Source organism: Prinia subflava, chromosome 32 (genome assembly GCF_021018805.1).
Source record: "Prinia subflava isolate CZ2003 ecotype Zambia chromosome 32, Cam_Psub_1.2, whole genome shotgun sequence".
Classification (NCBI taxonomy): domain Eukaryota; kingdom Metazoa; phylum Chordata; class Aves; order Passeriformes; family Cisticolidae; genus Prinia; species Prinia subflava.
The window spans coordinates 33,552-45,613 of NC_086278.1; the positions used below are offsets into that span (position 1 = coordinate 33,552).

Here is a 12,062-nt window from a genome sequence, read left to right on the forward strand (position 1 = left end):
CTTGTTCAATCCCCCCTTTCCTAGCGTTTCTTACCCTTTCCTTGCCTACCCCACGCTTGCTTTGCCTCGTATTGCTTTCCCCTTGTATTGCTTTTCCCTCCCTTGCCTTTCCTCACCGACCAACCCTTCCCCTTCCCCTTGCCACAAATGACTTGGAAACGCGGAGAGGGTCTCGTCCCCTCCCCGCTGCTCTCTCCCTCGTGTTTTTGCGTCGGGGAGAGCGCTCCTCGCCTCCCGCTCCCTCGATATCGTTGTTCGGAGAACAACTCAACCCTCCAGCCCCACCAATCGCCCGCCCCTCGAGCCCCTCTCTCTCGGGGTGTTGCTCTGGGGATTGCGCTTCACTCCCCTCCCGCCCTCCACAGTTCTAAGCCAATCAGAAGCCTCGGTTGCCAGGCACGCCAGCCCTTGGCCAATCAGAGCGCTTCGTGCTGCAAGTCACCTGTTGCCAAGCGGCGCGGCGGACCCCAGCGCCCCGCACAGATTGATGGACACCCGCCGTGCCTCGCAGGGCTGCGACCCCAGCCTGGGCCGCAGCCTCTCCGGAGAGGGGCTCTGCGGAGCGGGAAGGTGGGGATCAGCCAGAGCGATATCCCCTAATGCAGTCCGAGGGTTGCGGCTGTGGTGGGTGCCGAGTGTTGCCACGCAGGGTGGGGGCAGGGCTTGGCTTCGGGGGTTCCGGAGGTTTTGGGGGGGGGTGTCCCAGGAAGAGCCGGAACTTGCGGGATGGGGTCAAAACTATAAATTTTATTGGGGAGAAGTAAATGCCTACTGCACTGACCCTGGCATTGGGAGGAGACCCAGGCATCTGGAGTGTTGAACCACCCATGGGTCAGGCTACCACCAAGGTAGGATCAGGTGGAGTCAAGTGTGGTTAGTAAGGGTCAGGTGAGTTGGGATGGAGTCATGCAGGGTTCAAGCAGGGGCCAGATGGAGGTAGGTAGGGTCACAGCTAGGGCCATAGCCAGTGTCAAGGTGAGGCATAGGACTGTGACAGGAGTAAGACCAAGGTCAGCCAGGTTCAGACAGTGTCACACAGGGTCAGATGAAGTCAGGTGTATTCAGGAAGGGTCAGGAAAAGTCAGGTGAGTCACAGAGTGTTCAGGAAAAGTAATAAAGTGGTCAGGTGGAGTCAGGCCAGGGTCAGGGTGAGCCCGGGGGCTGGCAGGGCACCATGCGCAGGCGAAAGGGAGGGCAGCGCAGCACCGTACCTGGCGACCCCCTCAGCCCCGGCAGTCCCCCCGGACCCGGCTCCAGACGGAATTCCCTCAGGATCAGCCCCAGGAACACGAAGAGCTCGGCCCGCGCCAGCCCCTCCCCCGGGCACGATCGCGCCCCGCAGCCGAACGGCAGCAGCGACCGCGAGGGGACGCCCGGGGCCAGGAACCGCTCTGGGGGGCGACGGATCAGGATTGAGGGACTCCGCAGGCTTTCGGGGGGAGCTGGGGCGATGGGGAGACCCAAGATTTCGGGGTGGACGCACAAGTTTAGAGGGGGATTCACCAGGTTGGATCCCGGGGTTCAGAAGGGAGACATGGAGGTTTGGGGTGACCCAGGGGCTTGGAGGGACCCTGAGGCTTGGGGGTAACCTCAGGGTGTCAGAGGGGATTCACATGTTTGGGAATGTGTTCTCAGGGTACAGACACCCGAGGAGGGTCTCAGGGGTTTGAGGAGGAGGGGGAAATAGAGGGGAGGAACAGAGGGGCCCACAGGTTTTGGGGGGTACCCAGATGCATGGGGGGATGAATGGCGATGGGGGTGAGAACCACAGGTTTGGGGGAGGGGGCGTGGGTTTGGGTGATTCAGGCTTTGGAGTTGAAACCAAGGTGTTCCCAGGATACCCAGGAGTCAAGGGAGACCCCACGGTTGGGGGAACCCAGTTTGATGTTTGAGGAGACCCCAGGAGTTCAGCATGGGGACTCTCAGAGTGCAGGTGTACCCACATACCGGGCAGGAAGACCTCAGGATGCTGCCAGATGTCAGGGTCCTGTTGGGCTGCCAGCAGGTTGGGGACCAGGACAGTGCCAGCCACCACGGGGAGCCCCCCAAGACTGGAAGGAGATGGAGGGCACTGAGATGGACCGGGATCTGCTAGGGACTACTAAAAGCTACATGGGCCATACTGGGACCTACAGAGGCCATACAGGGGCTCTCTGGGGGCTACGGAGTATTACTGGATGTCTGTTTGGGTCTACATAGTCCATCCTGGGATCTGCTAGGTGCAACTGGAAATTACTGGGTGTCTGTTGAAGTCTACTGGGGCCACACTGGGCCTCTGTGGGGTCTTCTGGGATCTACTGGGTGCCTATTGGAGTTTACTGATACCATACAAGAATCTACTGGAGCCATACTGGCACCTACTAGAATTTATTGGGTGTCTACTGGCATACTGGGTGGGATCTACTAGCGCCATACTGGATCCGCTGTGACCTACTTGGTGTTGATTGGTGTCTATTGGGGCCATACTGGATCTGGTGGAGTCCTGCTGGGGCCATACTGGAGCTCTCTGGTTTCTACTGAGTGTCTGCTGAGGTCTACAGAGGGTCACTGGGAACTGCTGGAGCCGTAGTGAGCTTTTCTAGAGTCTACTGGATGTCTACTGGGGTTTAGTGGGGCCACACTGCAACTTACTGGGATATACCAGGAACTCCTGCTGGGATCTTCTGGGCTCTGCTGGGACCTCCTGGGGCTATTGTGGGGTCTACTAGGATTTACTGGGTGTCTGTTAGTCTACTGGGGTCATTCCAGGACCTGTTGGGGCCTACTTCTACTGGGCCCTCCTGGGATTTACTGGCACTTACTGGCATACTGGGACCTGATGGGTCTTAGTGGGGCTCACTGGGGTGTAATGAGCTCTGCTGGGTTCTCCTGGACCCTACTGATGATACCAAGGGGTCCCTTACTGGTCTGTATTGATTCCTCCCAGTTCCCCCTCACCCAGACTGGTTCACAGCAGCTCCTCCCAGCATCCCTCCCCTACACTGGCCTGTACTGGTCTGTTCTGGTACCTGGTATGTCGCAAGGCGCAGTGGGGCAGTGCCAGGGGTGCAGGAGGCCGCAGCCGCAGGGTCTCGTTGACGGTGGCCTGAAGAAGGGGCAGGCGCCCCATGTCCCCTGGCCCAGGGGGTCCCTGTGCCCCCTCCAGCTCTGCCCGCAGCTGCGCCTGCAGCTGCACAGGTGGAGCACGTCTGTCATGGGGTGTCAGGGTGCATCCCAGAGGGCACACAGTGGCGGTGGGACTACCCACACCCTCCTGAACTCAAACCTGCCCCTGAGATCTCAAACCATCTCCAGATCCCTCCAAACTCCCAAACCTGCCCTGGGACCACCCCCTCCCTCCCCCAACATGCTCCTCCCTCCTCCTTGGGGACACTCCTGATCCCTCAGACCTGTCACTCAGGACCCTCTATCACCAGACCCTGAGCCACCTCTCCATGGAAAGCCCAAACCAAGGAGCCACGTGGGGACACACACAGAGCTCTGTCAGTGGCATCCACGTGGCACCTCAGGACAAGGTGGGGGGACACCAGTGGCCACAGGGGATGCATGGGACATGGGTGGGAGACATGGGACCCTCCTGGGGAACGTATGTGGGGACATGAGTCCCTCCCAGGAACACACATGGGGATTTGGACATGGCTTCGACATGCATGCGGCACCTACGGGTGGTGCAAGAGCATGGTGTCAGCCATGGGGGAAACATGGCGGACATGTAGGACACAGGTGGGGATATGGGACCCCCAGGGACACACATGGAGCCACACATGTCATCTGGGGACAGAGCAGCAAGAAGCCCATGGAGAAGGGAACATGAGGGATGTATAGAACACATATATAGTATGTGGGTGGGGATATGGGACCCCTGGGGACACACAGGACCTTCCTGTGCTGTATGGAAGACATGGAGGGCCATGCATTTCACCTCAGGGCGGTGCAGCAAGAAAGCCACAGCCCAGCCCAGAGCAGCCGCCGTGGTCTCGGTGCCCCCAATGAACAGGTCAACCAGCGCCATGTGCAGCCGGGAAGGACTCAGGGGCCCCCCCTGTGCCCCAGAATTACGCCCCAGCAGCGCCCCCAGAACTGTGTCCAGGGGAGGGGAGGGGCACGCCTGGCAAAGAGATGACATGTGTTGGGGGGTTCTCCTGACCCCTGGCTGCCCCCAAACATGAGAATCCCTTCCAAACCCCCAAGTCCACCCAAACCCCTGGTTCCTCCCGCAACCCTTACATCTCCCCAACCCCACATCCCTCCCAGACCCCTGGGTCCTCCCATCCACTTGGGTTCCCCCAAACTTCTGTTTCCTCTAAAATATGTGGGTCCCCTCAAGCCCCTGAGTACCCCACCAAACTCCTGGTTTCTATCCAGAGCCTGGGCCCTTCCAGACCCCCAGGTATTTTCCAAACCCCTGGGTCTCCCCTGACCCTCTGTTCCCACCAGACTGCTCATGACCCCTGGCTGCTCCCAGGTCCCCAGGCCTCCCCACCTGGTGCCGCTGGATCTGGGCCTCCACGAAGGTGTCACGGCGCTGGACAAGCCGCAGCAGCTTCCGCAATCCTGGGTTCGGCACGGCCTGGGGATAGGGACTCCATAGGGACCCCCAACCCCCAAGGAACCCTTGACCTCAGAGAGACACCCCCTCCCCCAGAGATGCCTCATAAGTCTCCTGAGGCCCGGAGAAACCCTATGTACCCTGGGCCACAATGACCCTATAGGTGCCCTCCTTGCCCATATAGACCCCTCTAATGTCCTATAGACACCCTCAGCTCCATAGAGTCACTTTACCCCATATAGACCACTCTAGCCCTATAGAGCCCCCACAACTTCCCCTCCCAGGTCCACAGAGCTCCCCAACATCATACAGACCCTATAACACTCCCCCTAGCCCCATATAGACATTATAACCCCTTTCCAGCCCCATAGAGATCCCATAATTCCTCTCCTAGGGTTATACAGTCCCTTCCCAGTGCCATAGGGACCACCCAAGCCCCCTATGGACCCTCTATGCTCCCTGCCAGCCCCCCATATCCTTCTCCAGACCCATACAGATCCTATAACCTCCCTTCCAAACCCATATAACCCCACCAACCCCATATCCCTCCCATGGGCCACATAACTCCCCTGAGACTCATAACCCTTCCCAGGGCCCTACAGCCTCACCAAGGGCCCACAGCTCCCCTGTAGCCCTCCACAGTTCCCTCATTGCCCCTATAGGGCTCTATAACCCTGGGCTCCATAGACCCTCATGAAGCAAAACGGTCACAGCCCCATAGGCCACCCATAGGATCTGCCAGGCTTACCCGCAGAAGGGGCAGCAGGTCAAGCACCTGTACACTGCTGCATCCCCAAACCTGCAGCAGCTCCCCCAAGCAGTGGGAGAAGGCCCGGAGCTCCCCTGGAGGGGGCACCTGGAGGAGGACATACCTGTGTACTGTCCAGTACTCAAGTTCTCTCTGGATCCCCCAGAACACTCGCAACACAGTTTCAGACACTTGGGTCCTCTCAAACTCCTGTGTGCCCCCAAAACCCTGCCACCCATCCACAAATCGCTCAGTACCCGCAAACAGCTGGATGTTCCCTCCACAAACTCCTGGGTCCTCCCCAAACCCCTGGTCCCCCATAAAAACTGGGGTCCATCCCTAAACCCCTGTCTTTATCCTGGGGACCCCCCAAATTCCTACCAGGTCCCCAAAGAGGAGGCGTGCAATGGTGCTGCAGGTATGGAAGGTGAACACCTCAAAGGGGTCCAGGGGGACCCCCCCATGGGAATGCAGCTCCTGGGGAGAAGAGGAGGTTGGCAGGAGCCCTCGAGGAAATAAAGGGGGAGTCTGAGGGTAGTTTAGGGAGTCACAGGAGAGAAGTGGGGAGCTCTAAGGGAGTTTTGGGGACTCTGACGGCTAATGCCCTTTTGAGGTGCAGAGAGTGAGGTTTGGGTGGGTCAGTTTTGGGGGACAGGGAGTGTGGTGTGGGTGCAGGGTTTGGGGATCACGTTTGGGATGCAGAGAATAGGGGTTGAGTGCAGGGGGCAGGGTTTGTGGCAGGCAGTTTTCAGATTCAGGGGGCATGGTTAAGGTGCATGGGTGGGGTTTGGGTGAAGGGAGTGGGGTTTAAGAAATCAGTTTTGGGGTGCATGGGGCAGGGTTTTCCTGGTCAATATTGTTTGGGGATCTGTTTTGGAATGCAAGGAGGGTAAGTTTTGGGGGTGTCAGGGTTGCAGGGCGATTAGTTTGGGAAGAAGTTGTTTCAGGGTCTCACCTCACACAACTCCCGGCCTTGCAGCCAAAGGAGGGGCCCAAGACGCCCCCCAGCCTGTGCCAGTGCCCTCCGCACTGCTCCCCGCTGCCGCCGCCAGCCAGGGCAGGGGCCTCCCAGTGCCAGGTCCCGGCCCCCCTGTGACACCAACGACCCTGGCATTGGGGCAGGGGGAGTCAGGGACCCCCAGAAACCCCACCAGCCCCTATAGGGACCCACCTCCATCAAATCAGGTGTGTTCTGCAGGGCCCCTCTACCTCATAAAGCCTCCTTCAACCCCATAGCCACCTCCTCCACAGGACTCCTCTAATCCCACCAAGAACCCTGGAGGTTGAAGGGTGTCCCTGGTGGGGCAGAGACCTCCAGAGACTGCCCTAGCCCCTACAGGCAACCAATTCCTCCAGAACTACCACCACCCCCTCCCACTACCCATGTCCCCAACCCCATAGGGGCCTCCTCCAAATCCTATAACAACACGTTCAATCTCATAAGGACCTCCTCAAACCCTACAGAGACTCTCCATCCGATAGCCGCCCCCAAACTCTTAAGAGACGCCCCCAAACCCCACAAAAACCCCATAGTGACCCCCTTCAAATCCCACAAAAGGCTTCCCTACACACACTCCATAGCGACTCCCCCAAACCCCACAGGAACTGCTCCAACCCTCCCCGCCCGCCCCTCCCCCCCCCTTGGCCCACCCGGCTTCCCCTGCCCCCATACCCAGATAACTGCTGGGGCGCCCCAGCCAGTCCCCCCAGTGCCGGACCAGCGCCTCACGGATGGTCCCCACCGAGCTCGGCACTAGCACGTCTGAAGGGAAGAGGAGGGGCTTGGGGGACCCCAAAACTGGGGAGGTTCCCAAACCAAGTGGGGAGTTCTGGCGTGGGATTTTGGGGGTTAGGGCCCCAGGAAAGGTTTGGGGGGGTTGGTTTGAGGAGAGGTCTGAAGTTTGGAGAGGTCCCCAAGCAGGGGAAAGACCAGGGTTGGGGGTTCGGAGAGTCTCTAAGGACCAGGGAGAGGGAAATTTGTGGGGGGATCTGGGGTCCCAGGGCAGGTTCGGGGCAGGTCCGTTCGGGGGTGCCCCCCCACTCACCGCGGCCCCCCAGGCGCAGGCGCAGCACGGGCCCGTGCCGCCGCGCCAGGCGGCTCAGGTGCAGCGCCCCCTGCGGGTGCAGCAGGTGCAGCGCCCCGCAGCGCGGGCCGCGCCCATCGCGCCGGCGCAGCAGCGCCGCCAGCGGCGGCAGCAGCAGCAGCAGGCACAAGAGCAGCGCCACAGCCGCCATGGCCCGCGGGAGGCGGCCGGAGAGCCTCTATATTGGGGAAACCCGGAACCACGCCCATGGAGCCTCACCCCTTAAGTCCTGCCCCTTGCAGGTCTTACACACACACACACGCGCGCCAGCACGGCACGTCCGCCCCCTCCCCCCCCCCCCCCCCCCCGCACGTATAAAAGTGGACCCTAAGCCCCGCCCCACACAGAGCCTAACCCCCATAACAGACCCTAAACCCCCCACCACCCCTTAGAGACTCGGCCCTTATGTGGGGGACATAAAGACCCGTCTCTCGTTAAGCCCTGCCCCTCACCGGCCGCTGTAGTTTTACGAAGGGGAGAGCTTCCGCATGCAGCCCCTCCATCCTCTCTAAAACGGACCCGTAGGCCCTGACCCTAGAATCCCTGGCTGCTGATGCATTGATTCCTCCCATAAAGCAAACCCCTGATCCCTAACCACCCAAAATGGGGTACACTCCTGAACTCTTTCCATCAACTTACCAGGTGCACCCATTCATACCTCCCCCTTGGGGGACCTGCTGAACCCTCTGTGGGTGCTGCTGACTGAAATTTCCCCAGAACCACCCACCCTGGGGGTGCCTCACCCCTCAAATCCTCCCCAGGTATCCCCCATCTCAATCCCCACACCCCTCGTATGGGTGCTCCCACCTCCCCCTTAAGTGCCTGCACCTCCATGGGTGCCTGCCCCTCCATGGGTGCCTGCCCCAATTTCCCTCACTCTGGCAGCAGCATTTGAGGATCAGAGACCTTTGTTGGGTCCAGCAGCAATGAGAGAGGTCCCCAACAGTGTGAGTCCTAGAGATGTCTCCTTGGGGGGTGATGTCCCTCCAGTGAGTGGGTCCTAGAATGATTATAGGTGGGGAACCACAATAATCTGAGGGGTGCTGAAGTGAGGAAGGGGACCCCCTGGGATTTGTCGCTGTGGCAATTTTTGGGGACTCCAGAGGTGGGGTCCCATGGTGGGGGTCCTCAGGAGCAGTACTGCAGAAGGGGGTCCCAGGTGGGGATCAGCGTGGGTTTATTAATAAGATTAGGGATGTGAAGGTGCCAGGAGGGGGGCCCCAGGGTGGTGGTCCCTGTGGGAAGGTACCAGGGGTTGGGTCATAGTGTGGGGACCCTTGACATACCCCCCATCAGATATTCCCCCTCTGGGGCCCCTGCAGGTGCCGGGCCAACTACAGGGCCTTGGGGAACAAGATGACGCAGCGGGCAGTGAGCACATGTATGTCTCCTCCATCACCTGCACTCCAAAGCCCCTCAGCACCCCCTGACTCCTTCACAGCATCTCCAAGGGGCAGCAACCCCCTAAACACACTCTCAGGGCACAGGGTCCTTTCAAATCCAACCACAAGCAGCTTCAACACCCTGTGCCCCTAGAAGTGGGGACTGGGTCTCAATATCAAGTGACCCTCCCCCCATACCCTGACAGACCTCTCCCTGGGGGAAGCCCCCTCCCCCATAGCATTTCACACTTGCCTCCCATCCACAGAGGCCATAGACTCCCCCCTCAGGTCCTGTAAGACCCCTCTCCACCAACTTCTCAGCCCCATGGGTTCTCCCTTAGACACAACAACATCCCCTTAGCACCAACAGAGTTCCTCCTAGACTTCCCTAACCCCCCAGAAACACCCCCAGAACCCACAGGATCTGCCACAGTCCCTCTGGAAACGCCCCCCCCCCCCCCCACGCAGTACCCACAGCTCTCCTCCAAGTGCCCATAGGCCCATAGAACCCTCCCAGCCCCCCTCCCTCAACTCCCATAGGAGGATCCCCCTTGAACCATCCTTGGCCCCCCTGGCCCTCACCTCCTGCAGCACCATCAGGGCCATACCAATGGTATGGCGCCCCCTGGGTGAAGTGCAAGCGGAGTTCCTGCACCTGTGACAGGGGAAGGGAGAGTGGGATGTAGGGAAACAGGGGGACATGGGGAATGCTGGGGGACATAGGGTGATACGGGGAATATGGTGACATGGTGGGACATGTGGGGACATGGAGACATCGGAGATCATGGTAGGCACAGGAGTGGGAATGATATGAGGGGGCATAGGGGACATGGAGGGGGGCATCCTGGTCTAGGGCCATCACCCTGGGGAGACCTTGGGGACATGCTGGGGATGTGGGAACACCCCGGTTGTCACCCTGGGGATGATGTGGGGACACCCCAGGGACAGGGACACACTGGACAGGGACACCTTGGAGACACCTCAGGTAGGGGGACAAGGGGGTGATGTCTTGGGGATATCCTGGGCAAGGAGACTTGGAGGGCACCCCCCTGGGGACATCCACTGTGGGAAAGGGGACACAATGACACCCTGGGGGCATGCCGACAACCCTCTAGGGACACCCTAGACAGTGAGGGAGACAGTGCCACCACAGGGGAAGGGACATCCAGTCTGGGAGGCCTCTGGGGGATGGGTGGACCCAAGGACATCAGGAGGCACACAAGGACACTGAGGGAGGACAAGGCCACCACGTGGTAGGGGGAGGGCAAGGACATGTTGGGGCTGGAACAGTGGTGAGGGGGGCTTTGTGTAGGGGTGTTCCCAGGGGGTTCCAGGGAGAGTTTAAGGGGTCCCAGGGTGGATTTCGGTGGTCTCAGAGGCTTCTCAGCAGATATTTGTGTGTCTCAGGGTGGATTTGGGGGATCCAGAGCATGGTGAGAAACCCCAGGGGATCCAAGGGGGTGTCTGAGGAGATCCTGGAGTGTATTTGGGGGCATCTAATGGGAGTTGGAGGGTCCCAGGGGTGTGGGGTTCCAAATCACTCTGGGGTGTACTAGGGTGGATTTGGGGGTCTTGAGGGTTCTAGAGAGTGTTTGTGAGGATTCTGAGGGTGGAATTTGGTGTTCCAGGGTGGACTGGGGGGAGGGCAGTCTGGAGGTGTTTGGAGGGTCCCAGTAGGTGTCTGGGGCAGTCCTGGGAGGGAGAGGTTTTCAGGTTAAATTTGGGGGCCGCCAGAGGGGTCCCAGGGAGTAGAGGGTGTTTGGGGAGGGGGAGCAGGAATCTTGTGGTGAATTTGAGGGGTCAAGATGTGCTTGAGTGGATTTGGAGTGTCTGAGGGGTTGTTTATGAGGATCCTGGGGTTGATTTGGGGGGTGCAGAGTGGATTTGAGGGGTCAAGAGGGGGGTTCAGTGTCCCAGGGGATGTTGGGGTGTGAGGGGGATTTGGAGTTTCCAGTGTTGATTTGGGGGATGTGGGGGATGATAGAAGGTGGCAGGGGTTGGAGTGGGATCCTGATGGATGTTGAGAGTCCCAAGATGGATTTGAGGGACTCCTGAGGAGTGATTGGAGTGTACCAAGGCATTCCTGGGGGGTTGAGGACATTCAAGGGCTTCCTGGGGAACACTGGGAGTCCTGGGGTGAATTTGGAAGGGTCCCAGAGGCTGTTTGGGAGGGTTCCCAGAATGGTTTTGGGAGTCCCCGGGAAACTCTCCTGGGGAGTTTTTGGAAGATCTGTGGAGTCCCAGGTGAATTTGGGAATGGGAGTCCCTGGGGGATATTGCGGGTTCCACAATGAGGGGAGTGGGAAAAGCAGGTGTCATAAGCCACCAGTCAGGGGTGCAATGCTCATTGTAAATTCTTATTAGGCTGAACAAAGACCCCCACGTTTCAAGGGGTCAGCCTCATGATGCAGAGTTACCCACAGATCCAGACAAAGCTCAATGCACATGATCCACGTGGACGAACATTATACAGAGCATACTGTTAGCATTTCCCTGTTCATTGGCAGTGATGGTCTGGAGAGACAAAGAGGCATTGATGGTGAAGTGGCTCACCTGTTTCAGGAGTATAAAGACCATTTCTCTTCCTCCCTTGTATTGGCTGTGGAGAAACTGTCCTGGGAGTTCCAGCAATTCAGCATCCCAGCATTCCAGAGGAATGTCCTGCTCCCACCCATATGGGCCAGACTCTCAACGATCAAAGGCATCCTTTCTTCCTCAAGGAAAACGTTCTGACACCAGCAGCCATCCTTGCGCCTGAACAGCTGGGCTGCTTGCCCCAGCACCTCTAAGAGCTGGGCCATGAACCAGCTGTGCCTGGAAAACCAGTGCATCTCTTACAGAGCACCAGGGAACTGGCCCCTCCCAGTCTGGGTAGGCACCTAAAACATCTGCCTCCACCCGATCCCCACAGCTGCCCAACTTAAATCAGATATGCACTGCAGGACCAGCCCAGAGCCCTTCAGCCGCCAGAGAAACAGAACCCGCTCTTGGACAGCTTCAGGGCACAATTAATGATTTCAGAATAAAGGCAGAATGATAAACACCATCAGGAGCACAGTTGTCTGGGTTATAATGGCAGCAAACCCAGGAACTCACCAGTTCTTGTGTGAGGTGGGGGATTTGGATACTGTGAGTGACAGCAGCAGTGTGTGGGGGGCATGAAATACTGTTCCTGGGCACACTGGTACAAGGACAAGATTGGGAGCCAGGCAGGCTGAGGAGGGTCCCCAGGCTGAGAAGGAGTCACTGCTCTGTCTTCACCTCTGCTTAAGCTGAAGCCCATACTATGGCTTTGGCCA

At 59.0% G+C, this 12,062-nt stretch overlaps 1 protein-coding gene across 7 annotated transcripts; it reads right to left on the reverse strand.

Moving 5' to 3' along the window:
• Positions 1–727: 727 nt before the first annotated feature.
• LOC134563004 (steroid 21-hydroxylase-like) lies at positions 728–7,580 on the reverse strand. Of its 7 annotated transcripts, none has more exons than XM_063420718.1 (10): positions 7,343–7,560; positions 6,970–7,059; positions 6,253–6,404; positions 5,679–5,774; positions 5,298–5,405; positions 4,484–4,570; positions 3,923–4,108; positions 3,009–3,169; positions 1,948–2,051; positions 728–1,391 (listed from the first exon to the last, which is right to left on the reverse strand). In XM_063420718.1, exons 1-10 carry the CDS (start codon positions 7,530–7,532, stop codon positions 1,144–1,146), a joined length of 1,422 nt encoding a protein of 473 aa, XP_063276788.1. In that variant the 5' UTR covers positions 7,533–7,560; the 3' UTR covers positions 728–1,143. The 7 variants fall into 7 exon arrangements, with proteins under 7 accessions (XP_063276788.1, XP_063276787.1, XP_063276786.1 ...); XM_063420717.1 differs by having other exon boundaries at positions 728–1,442; XM_063420716.1 differs by lacking the exon at positions 728–1,391 and having other exon boundaries at positions 1,449–2,051; positions 7,343–7,567.
• Between the last annotated feature and the right edge of the window lie 4,482 nt (positions 7,581–12,062).

Coding starts and splice junctions, on each gene's coding strand:
- LOC134563004 (XM_063420716.1), bottom strand. CDS start 7,532: ATGGCGGCTGTGGCGCTGCTCTTGTGCCTGCTGCTGCTGCTGCCGCCG. Junction 4,571..5,297: donor ACCTGCTGCCCCTTCTGCGG/GTAAGCCTGGCA, acceptor CCCTATCCCCAG/GCCGTGCCGAACCCAGGATT. Junction 4,109..4,483: donor CCCAGATCCAGCGGCACCAG/GTGGGGAGGCCT, acceptor TCTCTTTGCCAG/GCGTGCCCCTCCCCTCCCCT.